Consider the following 23,274-nt stretch of genomic DNA (forward strand, 5'->3'; position numbering starts at 1 on the left):
GTAATTTAGATATTTTAAGGATTCTTTCACTAGAGTTTTCTAGTTTTGCTTATAAAGATCTTATACACAATTAGACCTTCATTTAAATATTTACAGTTTTATACACTTAACTATGGGAAGAAATTCTGAGAAATGCATTGGTGATTTATTCATTGGACAAACACCGTAGAATGTACTTTGGTAAACTGAGACACCTGTGATACTACTGGTGGTTGTGATTCTATGGAAACCTCATGATTTGTTGATGAAATGCTATTTTATAGCGTGACTATATTGTTGTTTTGACATGTACAATTGTATTTTCAAGGAATAATTTTATTTTTGTTGCTATATAAAAATTCATGAATTAATAGATTAACATATTCAATACTTGGATATGTTGTGTCATGCTTTGACCAGATTAAACCCAACTATCTCTTCAAATGTTCACCTTTCCTTTATGGTAAAACCTTTGCCTGTGTGTGTGTGTGTGTGTGTGTGTGTGTGTGTGTGTACTCTGTGTGTGCTTGGTATCCCTGAGGGCAGAAGAGGATGTTAGATCCTCTCAAACTAAGTTGTAGCCAGAACCAAACCCGAGTACTCTGAAAGGACAGAAAGTGCTCTTAACTGCTGAACTATCCCTCTGCCCTTCTCCCCCTTTTTCTTCTTTCATGTCAGGTTTATATGGTTGTTTTTCCCCCCCTCTAGTTTTCTGTGGTAGGTGCTTAGATTGTTGAATTTAGATCTTGTGATATCCTTTGTATTGTATTATTTTAGATCCTATCACAAGTTTTTCCTGAGCATAGGAATAGGAAAAAGGACACCTATAAATAGATGATATTTGCATTTTATTGATTTGACCAGCTGACAGTTTTTAGTAATAAGTACTCAGCTATAGAAATTACTATAATAAATCTGAATTATAAGGTAGTTTTGATGAAAGGAGTACAAATGAAATATTTTCACTGTTATTTCCTTTGAACCTAAAGCACTTGCAGGATCTTTATTTTCCTTTTATTCTATTCTGTATATTTTCCCAGAATATTAAGATGGTCTCTTGATAATTTTGAGACACACACAAACATGTAAAAGCTAAGGTGGACAAATGAAGGCCAGAGGACAACTTGTGGGAATTGGTTTTCTCCGTCTACTATGCGGATTCCAGGAATTGAGCATCTTTACCCATTGAGCCATTTTGCTGTACTCTTTAATCCTATTATCCTTAATTTGCTCATGAATAATTGATTATTGCTTTTTACTAGAGAAAATTTGCTGAAGGCAATTTAAAATTGCTTTGTTGATTTAAATTCTATTTGAGAAAATTTAAGATCATTATTTGAGGGTAATTAACATATCAACACATTTCAGGTCCAAGATAATTACTGTGATATGGAGAACATAGATTAATACTTTGTCATTTCTATTAGAGTCTCAGTAATACTTTCCTATGGTTTAACATGGAACTAAACACTTTCTGATTTAATGTGAATTTGGGTTAACTTTGTAAGAAGTTGGAAACAAACACAATGGGTTCTAATAAAAGTCTAAGGACTAATTCTTAGAAATTTGTGCAAGATTAGGAATTTTATTTCGTACACCATGGATCATATTTTGTCTTGAAATTACTAGCCTAGCTTTAATTTTATAAAGTGATATTTAGTTATTTGCAGAAATTTTTGAAAAAGTACTGCTAATTCCTCACCAAAGGAGATAAGAGTGTGTCTGCTCTGTGTTGTGTCCTCTGATAGTTTAACATAAATGTTGAACAGAAATCATGTTCTTGGATGAAGTGATACTAGATGTTAGTTCCTCTTCTTCACATGGACCTCTCTGTGGGGCAATCTGATCTTCATATCATGATCTCTGAGTTCCAAGAGTGACACACCCCAAGAATTAATGTCCTAAGAAATAGAAAAAACTGCTAATCTCTCAAATCCTGTCCTGTAATACACATAGGTTCATTCTCCTCAACAGGTAGCTCAGAACTCACTGAGGGGGGACATGGCCTCATTCTGCTGGTGTCAAAGATATTTGGAGCCACATTTTTAACTATCATAACAGATAGGGGGACGTTGACTAAATTATTTTTACTTGACAAGGTTAATTTTCTGCAAAGTGAGGTATTATTTGTTTGTACTTTGGGTCAAGAAGATTACTCTTATTCAGATTTTGTTTTTGTACAAGTGAGCCTCTAAAAGATTTTAAAAGTTTTAAGTTGAAAACAAGCACAATGACTTCTAATCAAAGGTCAGGTTGAATTCATTCTTTAAAGGTGCCTATAAGATTAGCAATTTTATTTTATACGCAGGACAAACAAATAAGTTCTGGTCTTGAAATTACTAGCTTAGTTTTAAAGTTTATCAAACTGTATTCAATTTTTTTTCCTGCTCACAAATCTGGAATTCAAGCAGATTTTGGCAGGGAAGTCTGTCTGCTCTATGTTAAATATGCTGTGTATGCTTTGAAACATTAAAATCAGTATTTATAAGCTGGGTGTTGGGACATGTGCCTGCATTCTCAACTACTTGAGACCTTGAGGCAGGAATATCACTTGAGATCCTGCTTGGGCAAGTTGCTATGTCAAAACAATCAAGCATCCAGTATTTAGAAAGTCTAAATGAAGAAAACCATGAACCACTGATGAAGGAAGTCAGGTAGATTCACAAATGTGCACTCATGGTGATATTAGGAAGGCACAAAACTCATGGTCTATCAAAGAAAATATATAGAAGTTATACTTCAGTGGTTTTGAACTCAGGGCCAGCCTGGTCTACATAGTGAGCTCCAGGCTAGCAAGAGCTATACAGTGAGACCTTGTCTCACAAAGTAAAATAAGAAATTTCTATCCTATGAGGTAATAATATAAAAAGAATGAAAAGATACTACAGCATGAAAGAAATATTTTCAATACACTCATCTTTGAAAGATCATTATCTACAATTCACAAAGAATTTGCAAGACAATAAGGCATGATGACACAGGCCTGTAATCCTACCACTAAGGAAGCTGAGACAGGAGGATGGCAATCCTGGGTTATGTAGCAAGACCCTGTCCCCCTAAAAAGGGGGTGGTGGAAAAGACACTTGTCACATAAAGACTAGTGATCTCAGTACAGGTAGGAGATAGTCCATAAAGTTATTCTCTGACTTTTATATGCCTGCCTTGGCCCATGTACCACCCTACATGCACACACTCAGTAATAATAAGTAAAAAAATAAAAATAAACCATCTAGATTGTGAGCAAGGTGCTAATGACAGTGAGATAGCACTGTACACCTATTAGAATGGCTGATATCTAAAACAATAACCATAGTCAAATACTAACTAGAATAGGGGAAAGAAAGCCTGACTTATTTTTAGTGGAAATGCTAAATCTTTGTAAGCTTGGGAAATATCCCTGTTCAGTGTATTGGTCTTGCCCTTTTGGAAATTGAGTCTTTACTATCTTGTAAATAATTTCTCCTTGCTTGTTATCTAATATTATTTTATAGTGCATTTGGTTTAAAAGATTATGTACTGTAGGTATATTTCTTAGGGTTAGGAGAAATGCTGCATTTCAAATCAGGGCCTTGAGCTTCTAAGGCAGATGCACTACCACTGTGCTACACTCTTTCATGGGTATAATTATTATTGTTATGTTTATAATTGACTCTGGCTACTTAAATAATTGGAACTAGAGAACATTTTCTTCTCCTGCATATTTATTTATTTAACATATAACCTAGACAAATGTATATTATATATGATCCTTTATGTAGGCAATTTTCTGAAATTAAATACATGGATGTATTATTTTAAATAAAAATTAGAATCCTGCTAGCCATGGTGACACACATCTTTAATTCTACCACTCTAGAGGCAGAAGTGAGGCGATCTCTCAGTTTAATGGCAGTGTGGTCAACATAGCAAGTTCAAGACTAGCCAGGGCTGCATAGTCTGAACGCATATCAAAAACAGAAAAGCCACACAAAAAAATAACCCTCCCAAACCCAGAAAAAGTTAGAATCTTTTGATCTCACTGCAATATAACACATCTTAAAAGTTTTTTCTTATAAAAAAAATTAAATTGTGGGCCTGGAGATGTAACTCAGCCTGTAGAATGCCCGCTGAGTGTGCAGAAACCCTGGATCAGTCCCCACTACTACATAAACTGGTATGGTAGTATAGTAGCAAGAATACCAGAAGCTCGAGGATGGCTTTATCTACAAAAAATAGTTCAAGGCTAGCTAGAGTTTAAGACCTAAGTCAAAGGAAAAAGAAGTCATGAAAGGAATTGTTTTTGTGCCCTACTTCCAACTTAATAATTCTGTTTGAATATTCAGACTTTTTTCAGTTGTGAACAAGATAGTGGATTAGACTAACACTAAAGTAATCATCCAAATAATTTCTGTTTAAATTGCTTCTAGATTGAGAGTGAAGTGAAGAAGCTTGTTTCTATAACTGAGGACTCCCCTTCCCTGATACCATCATTTAGGAATTGGCATTCCAGAACAGTTGATAGTATTTTGCATGTTTTCACTGCGTCTTGACAAACCAGCCACTGTACCCTCATAGAGAGCAGTCCAGCTCTTGTCATTGGTGGCCTTTCTGTGAGAGTCTGCAGACTGACGGAAAGTGCCGCCTGTTGTGAACTGTGCAGTGAGAGTCTGCCAACAACTGCAGACAGAACTAATTGGGGAGAGAAAGGGCTTTTGTGCCTTCTTCTCTTTCTTTCCTTTCATTTTGATTGTTAAGAAGACAGATACTGTTAGAGTAGTATGTTTATGTAAGTCTGTCTGCTTCTCTCTTGATGGCAAAGATCTTTATTTAACTCCAAGTCTTGCACTGCAGGTTGGTGAGCACATCCACATGGAAGCTGGCACAGGACCAAACTCGAGACACACAGCTTATAACAGTTGATGAAAAATTGGTAAGGATTTCCTACAACATGTTGCTGTGAGTCTGCCACTGCAGTTTTGTACAATTAATTATTCAGTATAGTGGTCTGAGTTCTTCTAGGAAAGTTATATACAGACCTTAAGATTTTCACAATAAAATAAAAAGTTGAATACTATATGTAGTACTAAGAAATTAAGGAAAGGTTTCTATTTTTGAAATGCTGATGAGTGGTAATTAGAAGCTTTATTTTGAAATAAATATATTGTTTTCTAAGTTACATTTAAGTTTTATGATACCAGTGCTCTCTAAATTAAGTATTTTGGGTTTTTATAGAACCATGCAATGTTATTGTCACTGTCTTTTTGTATGTGTGCCCATAAACAATGCATTTCTGCATACTAAATTATAGATAGCAACAAATGAATAATAATAATGTTTTTCCATCATTAGTCAATAAAATTTTTGCAGCTATCATTTTAAAATATCCTCAGTGTTTAGATGCAGTTTGATATAAAGGCTTATATTATACAACAGAACAACTTTTGAAATGTTTTCAAAACTACTAACACAAATATATGATAGTAGAATAAGTATGCATTTTGTTTATTATGTGGTTTACAATATAAATGGAAGTGTCACTTAATTACCCCTCCTAGACAGACTCTACACTGAGCTCCACCCCAGCATCACCTTTCTAATGATGTATTTTTTAATCACTCGACTTTGAATCTATGAGCACGATCCAAACATGCCATTCTGAAATTCCTATTTATACTACTAAAGATAATAGATGGATAAATAATAGAAAAGTAGTAGATAGTTTGGAAAATTTGTCTTAGGCCTCAGGCTAACTGGTTTTACTCAGATTGTCTATTGGGCCTGTCTGTTGACACTGCCATCATCTTAGTGTCATGTAATTGGTCTCCCCATGTGTTTTCATCTCCTTCGGATTCATTTTCCCCAGCATAGTCAGAATAGATTTTTTTTGTTCTTTATTTTTTTGAGACAGAGTTTCTTTGTGTAACAGCCCTGGCTGTCTTGGAACTCTCTTTGTAGTCCAGGCTGACCTCGAACTCTCAGAGAGCTGCCTGCCTCTGCCTCCCAAATGCTGGGATTAAAGGCATGTCCTATTATGCCCGGTGATTTTATTTTTTAATGTTATCACCTCGTATGTATAATTCTTTGGTGGTTTCTCTTGCCCTGAGAGTTAACTTTAGAATTCTGGTGGCTTTCAAGGCCCTAAATAATTTAGTTCCTGTCTTTCCTTCTAGGTTTGTTTTGTACTATTTGTTTATTGAGGATTCTGTAGACATGGAACTTGCTATTCTTTTTCTTGCATTCAGATATCTTGTTCCCTTACCCACATGTTTTGTACTAACCCCAGGTTTTTATTCAGTCACCATCTATTCAGTTTTAAAACATAATCAAATACACTTGTTTAGTCAAGAATAAAAGAAACAAGGCAGTTGTGTAAGAGGAACAGGTCTTCCCATGCCATTTATTCTAATCGGTACTAATGACAGCACTGGTGTTTCAATTCTCCTGGCCATCGCATTGAAACACAGAGACTACTGTATTGTTTATCAGATTTCATAGAGTTTATTAATAGTGTCTCTTGGTTCTTTCAAATTTAAAAAATAAATTTATATATTACTCAACCAATTTGTATATTACTCTAAACCTGCAGTTCACAACCTGAGGGTCGCAACCCTTTGGGGGGTCAAATAATTCTTTTACAAGAGTCACATATCAGATATCCTGCATATCAGATATTTCCACTATGATTCATGACAGTAGCAGAACTACAGTTATGAAATAGCAGTGAAACTAATTCTATGATTGGGGTCACCACCACAACACGAGGAACTGATTGTATTAAAGGACCTCAGCATTAGGAAGGTTGGGAGCCATTGCTCTAAACAAACCATTGTGCTATTTAGACATTTAGCATGATGCTTTTAAGTAACATGCCACAAAATCAGTTGTGTACTGCTGATGGTTTTTGCTCTATGTACATTACCTGCAGCCTTGTTACTTTTGTTGAAGTATGTTAGTCAAATGCTAGTACAGTATTCTAGCAGGAATCAGCTGAGTTCCTGCGTATAGTCACAGTTGGAGTAATATTTAACATGGGTGATCAGCCCCTAAATTAGAGTTTTAGGTATTTATTTTTATATTCAAATTATAGCACTTAATAATCTAATTGGTAACAAAATACTGCTGGATTTTCCTATCTTGTTCCTACACAGCTCTGAGAAGGACTAAATAAGTAGTATAATGAGATGACCATGGCTCAGAAGAGCGTTTACAGAGTATTTAGAATCGATTATGTTTGCATTTTGAGCAAAAAGGATGGTTATACATATATGCTGTATGTGTCAATATTAGTGATAAAAGTATTTCAGAATGTAAAGTAAATCTCATGAATATTTTGAAGAATATGGAACTATCACTTTAATATCGCTATTATAAATAATATAAAACAATATAAAGAATACAAATAATATAAAGTAATATTAAAAACAATTTATTATGCCGGGTGCCACCATGCCTTTAATCCCAGCACTAAGGAGGCTTAGGTAGATGGATCTCTGATTTAAAGTCAGCAGGTTTTAGGATAGTCAGGTCTACAAAGAGAAACTCTGTCTTGAAAAACCAAAAAACAGCTTATTATATTGGTATACTTTTTTCTCTACTTAGTTATTTTTTTTTTGTGTGTGTACATGCATATACACGTGTACACCATGTGTGGGAGGACACCCATAGAGACCAGAAGAGAGCCTCACCCCATGAAGCTAGAGTTAGAGACAGTTGTAAGCTATCCAACTTGGGGACTAGGATCTGAACACAAGTCCTCTGGGAAGGGCAGCAAGCACTTTTTAACTGCTGAGTCATCTCTCCAGCCCCTTGGTATTCTTAGGGCTACATTCTCATCCCTTGTATGCTGTCTTTACTAATCACCCCATGCTAGATATCATAATTATATTTGTACCTTAAATTAAACGAAAGCTAGAATCTTAATTGAAATAAACATTGTCTGTTATCATGATTTTATGGATAGCCATTATAGTTTCATAGTTATTCTTATGTAATATAATTTGTAAAGTAATACCCAGGGCATGAACTAACTTGATTCAGATCCATTTTACTGAGCTATTTCTAGTTTCTGAAAATTTCCTAGAAACTCAATACCAGAGGATAGCTTTAAATACCACCTACTGATTCTACAGAATATGTTTTTAGTTTAAAAAAATATTTAACATTTTCTCCTTAGAGAAATCTTATAGGAAAATTCAATAAGTAAAATAGATAAAAGATGATCTGTTAGGGGTCCAGGGTTGTAGGCCAGACTTGAAGGAGGGCTACTGAGCCTCAGGACACAACATCTAAGGGGGATCTAATGGAAGAAACTGGGAGGCATAATCTAATCGTGTACCTCTACTAGTGGACTTAACGATTGTTTCTCTGACTTAAAAAATTACAGTTAATTAACCCTCATTTCCTTGCTAGGCTTCTGTTCATATTACTTATGTGCCATAATTATTAGAAAGCTGTCTCTTAGGTGGGTTGGTTGTACGTGCCTACAGGTCCATCATTTAGGAGGTGGAGGCAGGAAGATTTCCAGATCATCCTTGGCTATATAGTAAAATTGAGGTCAGGCTGGGCTACTGAGACCCTGCCTCAAGAATCAAACAAACAAAAATCCAAACAAACCAAAAAGCGCTTTTTTAAGCCAAAAGTATAGTCTTTTCCAATGATGAGAAAATTCTGTACTTCTATGCAAAATTAAAACAAATGAACAAAAGGCCCCCCTTCATCTGTACCTATGCCATACCCAAATGTAACTCCAAGTTCTAGATATAAATTTGTGGTACTGAATTTCTAACTAAAATATAAAATTCCTGGAAGAAAATGAAGAAGATTTTTGTAACTTCGGGTTAGACTAATATTTTTTAGATGTGACACTAATATAATAGTGTTCAATTTATGGTTTTTAAGAGTTATAACAATGGACTTTCTCACAATTAAAAATGTGCTTAAAAATGTAAGACAGGGACTAGCAAAATGGTTCAGTGGATAAAGATGCCTGCCACCAAGCCTGATGACCTGAATTTGTTTCCCGGATCCTTTATGTTGGAAGGAGAGAACCAGTACCTACAAATTGTCCTATGACCATCACCTGAGACTGTGACCCATGTGTGCACACACACATACAAACATGCAGAAACACACACACACACACACACAAAGTCAATTAAAATGTAACGAAAATAAGAGGCATGGGCCTTAAGGTGAAAAAAAAAAAAAGAAAATGATAAGACACAGTTAAGTAAAATATATTTGTTAAATGTATTTAATGGAGATTATATCCAGAAAATTTTTGCATAATTTATGTCAGCCTCAAAGGTTATATACTATGTAATTCCATCGATGTTCTAGATATCAGAAAACTGTAGTAATAAGAAATTTATTAGTGGTTAGCAGGCCTGGAGGTGGGTCAGGAATAGTTAAATTGAAAAGAAATGAGGAATTTTGGAGAGTGAGGTAACTATTCTTAATTGAGATGGTGAGCCTCTTGTGAAAGCCCATATTTCTATTGATTTGTGAAATAAACAAGAATCCACAGAACTGTACAATAACAGTAGCACATTTTCCTGTTTCTAAACTATCAATTTTCAAAAAGGGTATGAAGGTCCCTTCTTAAACTTTATTTTAAAATTAACTTGTGTCAGTTGTTCTAAGGTCTTCCCAATCATATGTAGGAGATGCCATATTTTATAGGTCAGCGTCTGTGTACTGAATCTGCTGCCAGCTTTTGTGTCTATTAAATTAAGACCTTCTTAAAGGATGGTTGTAGGTTTCCTTGCAAAGTGAATTATTTTCATAATCACACCATCTTTAATTGCCCTTCTCACTGTGTTAGCAGTTTACAAAAAGATAAAAACTGGAACAATTGAGGGGGTGTAACTTAACTCATCATTAAATCCTTCTGTTCTTTGCAACCACAGTTTAAAATTCAGGAACTAGTTTATGTGAGTAAACTGAAAAATTTGTAAAAATTTAACTTTTAACTCTGTGTACATATCTTTTTATGTTTCAGGGAGTAAAACAAAAGTGTGCATAGAATATTTCTGTTATTCACCAGAGCTCAGTGGTTGTCCTTAGGACAACCACGTGTGCTTTAATATTGTTACTGTTGGAATTAGCCAGATGACAGACTGGTTATTTGGTCATGAGTATTTGGCAGACATTTTCCCCAGATGAACCCACTAACTTTAAGAAAATGTTCTCTATGGTGAACTTGAGCTTTTAAGTGAAAATTAGGATTCTTTTTTTAGTTAAAACACACTTGTAGTGTGCCTGTGTGCGGTTGGACTGTGTGAAAGTGTTCTAGAAGGTGGGGAGTGAGCCTCAGGTGCAGCCTTGGGTGTGGGCTCAGGCATGGCCTCAGGTGTTGCCCACCTTGGTTTGGAAGGTAAGCTTGTTTGCTAATTTGGCTGTGTTAACTGGTTACAATTCGCAGAAATCCTCTTGTCTCCACTTTCCTCTGCTGAAATTACAAGCACACATCATGTTTGGCTTTTTACATGGCTGTTTGAGGAACAAACTAAAGTTTTCTTGCTTGCTTGGCAAGAACTTTACTGACTGAGCTATTCTGAAATTTATAATTGTTGTAGACTTTGGTTCTGCTGCTGACCTGATTAAATTTAATGCCTTTGTAATACTTCAATCCTATTTCAATATGATTGGAATTTACAGCAACAAATGTTTTTTAAAAAATTTTAAATTTTTAAAAATGTGGTAATAAGCCCGGCGCTGGTGGCACAAGCCCTTAATCCCAGCACTCAGTAGGCAGAGGCAGGTGGATCTCTGTGATGTCAAGGCTGCAGAGTGAGTTCCATGATAGCCAGAACTGTTACACAGAGAAACCCTGTCTTGAAAAACAAAAATGTGATAATAAAATATGTTTGGATTATGTATTTGAAAAAAAAATATATATGTGTCTGTTAATCAGTATAACCAATACATGATGATTCTTGGATAAAAGTTTAACTATAACACAATGAATTATAACTAGATATGAAACTATTAGCATTATCAAATAATTTATTTTTCTGATTAATGTCTATTTGAAAATGCATTTTTTTTGTATTGCAACCAAAGTACCTATATTAGAATGTATGAACAGATGTCAGAATTCATCTGCCTTCCATTAAGCTAGATGTCTATTAAAGATAGCTTCAGAAATGCAACCATATCTCAAGTGTATACTAAAATTTTACTCAGTTAGAATGTATACCATAGTAAATATCTATAGCTGTGGCTTATATAAGCAAGAGTTATATATAGCTTATATATAACAAGATCTTGAAACAATAACAGTAGTCATCCCCCAAGTCTCTTATTTGGGTGAATTATCTGAGAGCTTTGAATGATTTCCTGGTAATTTATCTTCTTGAGTGCTTTGTAATTGCACTGAATCTCTTTAGAATGTTGTCAGCTTTTCTTGTGCCACTGCACATGTGGTTTATGCAGGGTGTGGTGGCAAGTATGGCCTCCCTTTTAACCACAGTAGCTCTCAAAGGACCTCTTAAAATTTAGCTCTCATACATCTTTACGTGGGTCTCATGGAGCGCTAGGAGCTCATCAGCTTTTGTCTGGACTGTTACCAAGTCAAGTTTCCTCCAGCTTGAGCATAAACAAGTTATTATTTCTGACTGTTATTCTCTGATTCAAGTGAAGTTTTTAATTTTTAAAATCATTTTAGCGTACTGATTGTTTATTTGTCAACATTTTTTAAATTAACAAGTTACTACCCCATTAAAAATATATCTACAAAGATAGAAAAGTGCTGTATCAGAGTAGTCTCTGCTCTTATTATAAGTACTACGAAGGAAACTCTAATATTTGAAATTGGTAGATTAGTTTTATGAAAACCGTTAGTTGTCATCTTCCTTTCTTCACCAAGTGCTTGCTGGGTGTTGTCACATGCCACACATTAGGCCTCTGTATTTATCCTGACATGTGAAGTACTTTTAATTTATATGCTTAATTATCTTGTTCATAAACTACTTAATGCCATTTGTTTTTAACTTTTATGAAGGTTTTATGATTACATATGTATCTTCAACTTAAATGCCTATGAAATAAAGAGCTTTTAGTAATTTATAAATCTGGCATCTTTTTTGAGGGGTACAGGATTGGGAAAGGCAGCTATAGAAATGTCCTTATAGTATAATTCTACTAATGTAAAATACTAGCATTTTGGACATTTTTAGTTGCCACTATTATTTTTATTAAAAGTAGAGTATACATGAAAAATAATCATTGTTAGGTTTTGCTATTTTCTTGTGTTTTATTAAGTTCCTTACAAATTCCAGTAAAATAACAGTTAAAGCTGTTCACTGTTTGCTAGGAATTGTTGCTGTTTGGTAATGACCACATGACACTGGCAGCAATCTTAGCTGGTGAGACTTGAATATTACCGTTTTGGATGTATATAAGCAGCAACTTGTATCTGTAGAAAATTTTTTGTTGCTTCATTTTAAATATTCTTATAACTTAAATCGTTCTAATACATTTTTAATTGAATAATCTTTTTGCAAACCTTCAAAAGTAAAACAAGTAGATATGCTATGTTTGTTTTTTTCTGTTACATACTCTAAGTTCATGAGTGAAATTTATAACTTAGATTTAAAATTGACCAGTAACAGTGACCTGTACTGAGAGATAAAGCTCAGTTGAAGGCTTCCATTTTCCTTGACTGTGTGCTACCTTCCCCTGTTAGGCTGAGCTTTTTTTTTTTTTTGGAGATGGCAGCACTATCTCTGCCAGATTATAAGTAGTGTCTGCAGTCGGGCTGTGCAGCCTTCTAGCATCTCAAGTGTCTGTTTTGTCTGCACTTTATGCACACACATTCTTTTGCATAAATTCAAGGCTTTGGTCTTGAGCACTGGGTCAAAGGATATGTCCCTTTGAAGGGTAGACAGGAGGTTTTTTTTTTTTAAATGTTTTATTCACTAAGTAATATTTCATTTTACATCAAAGAATAGCAGTCTCTGTGAACCTACCATGGTGGCAGTTTAGCATGTGAATTTTTCTCTTCTTTCAGTAAATATAGATAGTGTTGCTTCAAGTAAATAGGACTGTTAAATTTAAAATGTAAAGAAAAGGCATTGGCTGACTGTAAATGTTACTTTGCAATATCATTTACATTTTAAAAGAAATGTAGTATTTTAGGGTATATTTCCCTCAGCTACCGAAAACAATGATGAGTAGCCTGAAAAACTGCAGAGGTAGTGATGATAATTCTTTGGAAGTGAGGTAGCCACTCTCAGTCAGCTTCTTTAGCATTATAGATGTGTGGCCGTTATCAGGAAATATCAAAGACTCAAGCAATGAGACATGTTTTTAGGCTTACACTAGAAGGAGAGTTTTTTTCTTGTACTATTTGCATGAGTTAATTAGTGATGTAATAATCATGGAATGTGATTATATTTATAAGATTATTGCATTTCATATTTGAATCATGATATATATACACACCTAAGCATAGGAATTAATATGAAAATTGTTTTTCTGTTTATTTGTAAAATGTGGTGAAATGTATTGAAAGTTTGTCTAAATAGAGTTAAAGTAGAAATGTTTTCACTCTTTATGGCACGGCAGTCTTAAAGCAAGCACAGCTAACATGTACATTTCATTTAAGAATAATGATCATTAAGTCAGACTGTTTATATATAATTCTCTGTGGATGTAATTCTATATATAAATGCAGAACTTTATTTCCAAAATATGTTTCCAAAAATGTTATTCTAACATATCATTAGACTGTATGAAACTTATACTTTTGAAGTGTTACAAAGAAAATAAATGTTAAAAATACTAGTTTTTATATATAGACAAGAACCATTAAAACTTAGAGAGTAGCTATATTAAGTTGCTGGAAGAACAAAGGGTCTTTCGTCTACAGTATTCAGCCACCTCTATTATCTGTGATTCTTCAGCAATTAAAGCAGATTATTTTCTTTCTTCCCACTTAGAACACTTGAACAATGCTGAAGAGTTGAACTGACTGGAGTGTTTTATCTTACAAAAGATTTAAAGTCCTATGCACCAATTAGCAAAATACAGTAAAGGTTTAAACTGCTAATAGCCACAACATGGTGAATGCAGAGACCTGGAGTATGCGAGGTCTGTGTAGCAGCTGCCATTGTGGTCTCTCCAGAAGAGTAACTGTGTCTGCTCTTTTCTTGCTTTGCTACCTGCTGGGTATGGAGATTTTGAATAGTACTGGACACTTGCTTTTAAGAATTCATTCTTGAATGTTATATTGTCACTTTGGCTCTCATTAAATTAGAGTTGATAATATTTTATTTGGATTTACATAAAGTTTCTTTTGCTGTTTTGAGGACAGTTCTAGTGTGAAAATATCACTCCTTTAGTAACAAATCCAAAGTGTTTGTGCTGTGTGTTATCTCCTTGCAGCAAACTGCTTGTCCAATAGTTTTCATTTAACTGAATATAACCAACCATTCTGTAATTGTACTGTCTTTAAATATGTGTTTGTTTTGGTTTTGATTTTGATTGGTTTTGATCTCCTTGATAGTAGAAAATGTTTTTAGTACAGCTTTTTGGTCAATTTGCCAAATGGGAAAGAATTCATCTAAATTACCACTAAACAATTTGTGTTCATCGTTTTGTAGTAGTTCTCAGTAAAATAGGGGTAGGAGGAGGTAAAAATTTGGTTGTAGTACATTTTGGTGACAATTATTTTTCCTTTCTATATTGTATACCCCAGGTAATACAATGTAGAATTAGAGCAAAATAAGAAGAATACAGGCCTCAAAGTTTGAGGCTAACGAACTTTGTTTCTTTGTTTAGAGTTTATAATTTTATATGACCTACTCTTTGCTTTAGTTCTACTCTCAAAAATAGTGCCTACAAGATTACAAGTATTCATGTTTTACAAAGTGGGTACGTTTTTAAAATTAGCAGTGATACAGAAGCTTCACTGTATTAAATGTGCTGTGTCTCCACAAGTCTGCCTCTTTCTGAACTATACTCTTCTAGAAATGTGTGAATGGGTTTTGTTCAGTTGCTGTTTTATGTTAACACTTTTTTAAAAAAAGATTTATTTAGCCGGGCAGTGGTGGCACACACCTTTAATAAATAATAAGATTTATTTGTTTGTTATGTGTACAGTATTCTGCCTGCATGCATCCCTGTGGATCAGAAGAGGGCACCAGATATCATTACAGATGGTTGTGAGACACCATGTGGGTGCTGGGAACTGAACTCAGGTCCTCTGAAAGGGCAGCTAGTGCTCTTAACCACTGAGCCATCTCTCCAGCCCCTCATGTTAACACTCTAAAGGCTTCCAGTTTACTGAATGTTAGTTAATAAAGGCTTCAATTTTTGTCATGCTTCCTTAGACATAAACAGTTTTAGTTTTTTTTTTTTTTTAAGCAACACATGGTATACATATATACCAAAATGCTAGGCTGGGATTACTAATTTAAGTTGAAGAACCAGGGATCTGATTACTTGGTCATTGCATATATTATATAGTGACTATTGAGTGTACATTGAGTAAAAAAAATTCTATCCATGAAAATAATTTAGCACAATTAAACAGTGCCAGCTTGTTTACATGTCTGATCCTTAGTCATTTCCTATATCTTTTTTCTTTTCTTTTTTTTTTTTTTTTTTGGTTTTTCGAGACAGGGTTTCTCTGCAGCTTTTTTAGAGCCTGTCCTGGACCTAGCTCTTGTAGACCAGGCTGGCCTCGAACTCATAGAGATCCGCCTGCCTCTGCCTCCCGAGTGCTGGGATTAAAGGCGTGCGCCACCACCGCCCGGCCATTTCCTATATCTTAAGTGCTCTTATTTTAGACCTTCACATAGATGAATTCTTTGTCATCATTTAGATTTTAGTTTACATTTGGCATAATCTCAAAGTATATTGACTCAGGTCCTCAAACTTGGCAACAAGTGCCTTTTTTCACTGAGCCATCTCATTGTTTCCAGAAAAATTTTTCCTGTACTATCATGACTGAGACTCTCTTTCCTCTGTGTATAATATTCCTGTAACTCTTATCTTCAGTGTTGGCTTGATAGCCACAAATAGCTGTAGCTTGCAGTTGTCTTAAAATGTCTTTATTTCTCCATCAGTTTTTAAAAGCTAGTTCTTCAGGATTTAGCAGAGCTGGTTGGCACTTACTTGCTTTTGTGATTTGAAATTGTCATTCTGAGCCTTTCTTGTCTTTTAGGGTTTCTGATGAGAAATCTAAAGTGTTCACCTTTGTAAGCTGAGTTGGCATTTTTCTCTCATAGCTTTAATTTTTCTTTGCTTATATTTTTGACATCTTGATTATATCATTGATAAGTTTTCTAGTCATGTCTGTTGGCGTTCTAAATGCTTTTTGTACTTGGATGTCCGTTTCATTCCCTAGTTTTGGGAAATGTCTGCTATAATTTCACTGAATTATATTCTCTGTGCTTTTAGTTTTAATCTCAGCTCTGTCTGTGCTGTGGATCTTTTGATTCTATTCTAGAGTTTTTCGTGGTCTCACATGTGCCCTGTTGAATGTCGTATTTCTTCAACTATATCCTGACATACTTTCGTGTGGTCATACTTTCCAGTGTGTTTTTATTTCACACAGTGAGCTTTTCATTTCTAGCATTTTACAGTTTTTCTTAATCTGTTTTCCTTGTTGAAATGTTCTCATATGCTGCTGACGTTTTCATCTCTGTTGCTGATCTTCTCATCTATTTTTCCAACTGTTTCATCTGTTGCTGGCTTTTCTTTCTTGGTCCTGTATTGAATTCATCTGTTTGTATCCTTTTTGAGTTTTTTCATAGTGAAGTTTTGAAATTTTCATCTCACATCTTATCTGCTTCAGTCAGTATCTTTGGGTCCATTAGTTGGTGAGTTAGTCTTATAGTAGTCCTGTTGCTTTGCTATTTTGTATTCCCATCTTGTAATTTGTGCCTTCTGTTGGGATATCTCTTCTACTTTTATTCTTGGTTCTGCTAATGGAACAGCCTACTCTTGTATACTTAATCCCCAATACATTTCAGAGAATGAAAACAAACTGCTACATCAAATTAGTTAAGTTTAGAAATGCTGTTACAGTTGATCAGAAGCCGCCTAGTGTCATCAATGAACATAAAACATAAAGTGGTAAAACTGATACAGAGTATATTATAACACAAAAGATGTTTAGGACAAAGGAGGAGGTCAGCAAGGGGGAAAAACAGAAGAGAAGCAAGATTAAATAAATGAAAGGAAAAGGAAGACAAAAGAGCGTTTGAGTAAAAGGAACCAGTGGTTTATCAATACTGAGAACACTTGAAAAAATTTAGGTAAATGTAAGAAGTAGCATTAAAAAAATAAAACACAAGTTATAAAAATGACACAAAAAGTAAAGAAGGAAAAGAAAGCAAAGGAAAAAAATCCAGAAAAATCAAAAAGTTGCCCTATAATGGAAATAATGAACACTTTTCAGTGAATAAATGAGAAATAAAAAATGAAAACAGAAGATTGGGGCTTTGTTTTTTTTTCCTTAATAAAATAAGGTGGAAATGCTCTTATAAGTTTAGTAAAAATGGAAGAAGTAGATGCTAGGGAGAACAGAAGGAAGGGCAGATTGGAGCAGTCCTGCTTTCTGGATGATCAAGACTGCTGATTATGTGACAGACTAACTAGGATGGGGTCTCTTGAACTTGTGAGCTCTGGTCTTTTCTCTGGTCAATGCTGATGTTGAGCCTGTGTCCATTGACCAACAGAGTTGTCTTCACTGCGGTGAGTATTGGAGGGTATGTATAGTCCATTATGGCAGGGACGTCATGGCAACAGAGCTTGAGGCAGCTCGTCACATTGCATGTGACAGCAGGAAGGAGAGAGAGAGGGAGGGAGGGAGGGAGGGAGGGAGACAGAGAGGGGGGGGGGGAGGCTGGTAGTTAGCTAGGTGTGTCTCTTTGTAGTCCAGAGCCAAGTGCCAAGGAATGGTGCTATCTACTTTTAGAGTGGATCTTCACATCTCAACTTAATCAAGATATGAGTCACTTGATAGATTTTCCAACCCCAAAAGGTCAGTCCTAAACACAGTTTCATATAAGCAATACTAAATAGAATTAAGCAGGATGTTTTTATATTTTTAAAAGAAGATTATTCTTCCTAGACATGGCCATTACTAACCTAATCTAAATAATTCTTCACAGGAGCATGGAGGATCCTAGGGGATTCTTAGGCCTGTTGAGTTGATAACATTAAATCCAAGTACCTTACTTTCTTTGTATATCACCAGTCTCTGATGGCCACGTTCAGGTGGCTAAAGTATGTGTCTTTTGCTCATCCAAGACTCTCCACATGGTATCTAATGAAATGACTAATATTCTAGCTAGGAGGTGACTAGTGTGGGTAGCATCCATAGCACTGAGATTTCTACAGGCATATTTATAAGACCGCCAGTATTTAACCACTCTGCGGGAGCTATGTTCTCCAGTGTTCTAGGGTCCAACAACAATAACAGGTAGACAGGTTGCTCTGGAAGTTGTTTTCTGGCTGACCTCACCCTCAAGGCTGTCAGACTCTACTGTCACCCTGGCCACTGAGAGTTTGTTCCCTTACATTTGCACTTCACCACCTGATCTGAGCCTCCCGATCCTTACACTTTCAGTTTGTCGGCTAGTACCTGTCCCTACATCCTCCTCTCCAGGTGCTATGGTATGTTAAGTTCAAGTCCTCTAGGGCTGTGGTATGTTAAGTTCAAGCTCCCTAGGGCTAATGTATGTTAACTCCAAGTTCCCTGGGCCTATGGTGTGTTAAGTTAGGTTCCCTGGGACTATGGTATGTTAAATTTAAGTTCCCTAGGACTATGGTATGCTAAATTCAAGTTCCCTGGGTCTATGGTATGTTAAATTCAAGTTCCCTGGGTCTATGGTATGTTAAATTCAAGTTCCCTGGGTCTATGGTATGTTAAATTCAAGTTCCCTGGGTCTATGGTATGTTAAATTCAAGTTCCCTGGGTCTATGGTATGTTAAATTCAAGTTCCCTGGGTCTATGGTATGTTAAATCCAAGTTCCCTGGGTCTATGGTATGCTAAATCCAAGTTCCCTGGGTCTATGGTATGTTAAATTCAAGTTCCCTGGAGCTATGGTATGTTAAATTCAAGTTCCCTGGAGCTATGGTATGTTAAATTCAAGTTCCCTTGGTCTATGGTATGTTAAATTCAAGTTCCCTTGGTCTGTGGTATGTTAAATTCGAGTTCCCTGGGTCTATGGTATGTTAAATTCAAGTTCTCTGACTCCCAAGATAGTTCAGTTTTTAGCAATAGGTTCATTTTCAAGGTAATGCTCAGCCACTGGCCCCAGGTCATATAGAGTGACCAAATGGGGTTCTCCCCAAGGCTGACCCATCTGTTTTATCTTTTAAACTACCAGCAGGAATGGAGACTTGGAAAGGCTTTGGGAAGCCATGTGGTTGGAGCTGTGTTTAGTGTGTCTTCCCATCTTTTTTTTCCATCTTTTTATCAACAATGTTCTGCTTTCTATTCCTGCCTTCATGAAGACTCTGCCCATCTTTGGAGTTGAGTCCCTTCTTTCTTCTTTTTAACTAGTTCATACAGCTTCAATGGGCTTTCTTACACTAAGGATAAAATTTCTTGAGATTAATTCTTATTGCCTGACTTTGTTTTGTTCCCATTTGTAATATTGGGGATTGAATTAAGGCCCTTGTGAATACTAAGCAGACGCTCTACCACTGAGCTATATTCTCATCCATGGGTTTAGCTTTATTAATGTTTTTTATAAATATTTCTGAAGAATATGTATTCTCCAGTGTGGGAGTAATCTATAAATTGAAAATAAGTTTTTTTAAATTATAATTTTAATTAATTTAATGTTTTGATGTTTATGGGTATGTTGCAGTAGATGGTGGACCCCTGTGTCTGGAGTTACAGATGGTTGTGAATCATATGTGGATACTGGGACTCAAACATGGGCCTCTGGAAGAATAATCAGTGTGCTTAACCGTTGAGCCACTTTTGCAGACTCTGCAATTAAGTTTTAATTTGATTAATAATATTATTCAAATTTTATATATCCTAAGTATATTTTTAATCTGTTCTGTCAATACCTAAATTAACATCTTAAAAGATTATTTGATTGTTTCTTCCATTATTTGGATGATTTCTTTGCTTCACTTATTTTAAATCTCTACTGTTGGGTACATACAGAAGACTGTTCTTCCCCAACTGATGCTTTATCCTACTCGACACTCCTCTTTATCCTGGTGTTATTGCTTGTTTGACATTTACTTTGATTCTAATATAACTGTCTGGTTTTCTTATTCTTGGTTTTGCGTGGAGCATATTGAATCTCCCTCCCTTTTAATTTAATTGTGAACTTACATTTATAGTTTTATCTTACTTAATATATTTGGGTCTTACCTTTTCATCCAGTTTGATGACCTGTACCATTTAATTTAGTTTTAAAAATAAGCATTCTTAGTAAAATGGTTAGACTTAAAGCTACTGCCTTGTTCTTTGTTTTCCATTTGCCTCCTCTAATATCTGTTTTTCTTTTTTTTTTCTTTTTTTTTTGCTCCCACCCCAGCAGTTGCTTTAGGAATTACAGAATACACCCTTAGTTTTTCACAGTTCCAAATGGTTAGTTGTCCTTGTCAATGTCACTGGATTTCGAATCACCAAGGAAACACACTTCTGAGCATGTTGTAAGCAGAGCTTAATGGCCTATTCTGATGGGAGTGCTGTGGGAACTCTTTCAGCCAATAGACTTTAAGATACTGGCCCACTTTGGGGGTGGTCTCATGTACTATAAATGTAGATGAAAAGCTTGTGCGGGCCTCTTGGCTGTTGGATTTGGTTCCAGTTCCCAGCTTACACATCCAGGACTGTGGATTGCTACCCTTTCTGTGAATTTATCCCCGAATAAATATAACAAAGTTTATTAATAGCCATTCTGGGCTGTTGTGGAACTCTTTTGTTTGCTAACAAATTGGCGCCCATTGTAGGACCCAAACCCATGACCTTGAGATTAAGAGTTTTTCTAGCCTCTGAGGGAACCAGGCGCAGAAGTTACGCACTTACATACATGTAAGCAAAATATTCTTACACATAAAATAAAAATAAACAATTCTTTTCTTAGAGTTCGTCTCAGAATTGGGTCTTCACATACATGCTTGAACAAGTTTGGAACTGTTAAAACTTTGGGGACCTTTGGAGATGGACTAAATAAATCTTACATTATGGGATGAACATGATATTTAAGGGAGTCTTGGAATGTTATGATTCACAATGACAGATTTTGTTTTCATGTTGTCTTTAAGTCTAGTCAACCTACAGGATTTAGAGTCACCTGGAGACAGACGTGTGTGTGTGTGTGTGTGTGTGTGTACATGCCACCCTACCTAGTTTGCCTAATAAATATTTTTATTAAATAAAAACTTTGGCTTTTGATTAATCAAGTTCTTTCTTTTTATTTCCAGCTTTCCTTTCTGATTTTATTAGTTTATTGCTCAAACCATCACTTGAGGTTTTTTTTTTTAAAGTCCTTTGGCCTGATACTTACTCAGTATTTATTTCATATATAGTTTTCTGCTGCCGTTGTTTCTACTTTCATGCCTCTTGGTATATATTGTGTATATGCCTGCCTCTTATTACTGGGGAATAAAAAAAGTACTATTAGAAATTAACATTAATTAATTAGTTAAGAAAATAACAGATTATTTTCAAACTGTAATGTTATATAATTCCAAGGCTCTTTTAGCCACTTTTAAAAATAAAAATTATAATATAATATATAATAATAAAATATAATATGACAGTTCTGAAAATATTACAATGTGCCTTAAGATAGTTGATTGACCTTTTAGAACATTGAAATTAAAAAGCAAAGAAATACACAATTTTAGTTATTAAAATTTTTATTACTATGAAATGTGACATCTTGTAACATTTATGGGGCTAGGAAGTTGACTAGCATTAGGAGCACTTGTTTCTTTTGTAAAGTACCCAGGTGTAGTTGTTAGCACCCGCATGGACGTTCACAACTTTCTCTAAGTCCACAGGATCTGACAGGCTCCAGGCATGCACGCAATGCACCTACACACACTCAGGCAAACACATACATAAGTAAAAATAAGTCTTTTTGAAAACGAAAGATAAGCATGGTGGTACATATCTTTAATCCCAGCAAGAGGCAGGCACATCTCTGTGAGTTTGAGGCTAGCTTGGTCTACAGAGCAAATTCCAAGCTGGCTTGGGATTCATCCCTATTCCTCTGCTCTAAAATAAAAACAAACAGAAAACCCCCCAAAACCTCACAAAACAAAAAATAAGATTTTTTAAAAGAAAAAATCATATTAATTTTTAAAGTACCTTATTAAGCCTCCTGATTTTCAGTGATTTGTTAGGCATGCTTTTGTTTGTTTGGATTTTTTTCTTTTGAGACAGAATCTCATTATGTATACCAAACTGGCCTCAAACTCACAGAGATCTGTTGTCTACTGAGTGCTGGGATTGAAGGCATGTGAGTGGGCCACCATACCCTGCCGGCATATTTTTAACAACTTTACTTTCAGTTGTCCCTAAAGTAATAGAAAACAAATATTATTTCAGGTATCTTTAAATCTTCTAGTAGATTTTCCTGATTTAATCGGAGAAAGCTTACTTTTATATTGCAGTATTTTGTTACAAAATAACTTGTTGGTAGACCTAATTTGTGGTGCCATGTCTAATTATCGATGACTACAAAGGAGAAAATCAACAACTTGATTCATCAAAGGTTTATAGCTTACATCCAGTAACAAGACAGATGGACAAGAGAAAAACATACCAAATTATTTAGCCATAATTTTATGTGACACAGGAGGATTCAGAAATAACCAAAGACATGGGGAAAGCTGAGAAGTTTCTTTGTGGATTCCTAAATGGACAGTTCTGTAACGTGTGATTGAACAGGACGGGGTGGATGTAAGTACCGCTCCTAGACTAGAAGTTAACAGCATCTGTTTGTGTAGAGTCTTTATAGCTTCTGGGTTGGTTTAGGACAGGATATCTACAATGGGAGTTTTGGGTCTTAGATGGGGTAGGTCAGGTATTTCCCCAGGAGGCAGGAGAACGTTAGGGAGTGATTTCTATTGTTCTGTTATTTCCAGGTATTATGTTCTGAGCCATGACTTTATAATATGTAACTACATAAAATAAAATCTAAAAGTGTTTGTGAGTCTCATACAGTAATCAAGCCCTTGCACATATGTTTGATACTCCAGAACTATAGTTTTGAACAGCTCACTTAGTTTTTAATGAGGACTTTCTTAACATCCTTGTTTCTTCTTATAGTAGCGCTCTTACAAAGGAACTTAAGTCGGGGTTTGTTTGTTTGTGATAA

The 23,274-nt window shown here is 35.3% G+C and overlaps 1 protein-coding gene across 1 annotated transcript in view; it reads left to right on the forward strand.

Annotated features, from left to right (window-relative positions):
• Ndufs4 (NADH:ubiquinone oxidoreductase subunit S4) overlaps positions 1-23,274 on the forward strand; it is a 103,525-nt gene that overhangs the window by 32,381 nt on the left and 47,870 nt on the right. Inside the window, exon 2 of the mRNA XM_038323412.2 lies at positions 4,810-4,888. Within this exon, the coding sequence (XP_038179340.1) occupies positions 4,810-4,888 (79 nt within the window). The remainder of the gene's footprint in view (positions 1-4,809; positions 4,889-23,274) is intronic.

This window comes from Arvicola amphibius, chromosome 3, assembly GCF_903992535.2.
Source record: "Arvicola amphibius chromosome 3, mArvAmp1.2, whole genome shotgun sequence".
NCBI classification, from domain to species: Eukaryota; Metazoa; Chordata; class Mammalia; order Rodentia; family Cricetidae; genus Arvicola; species Arvicola amphibius.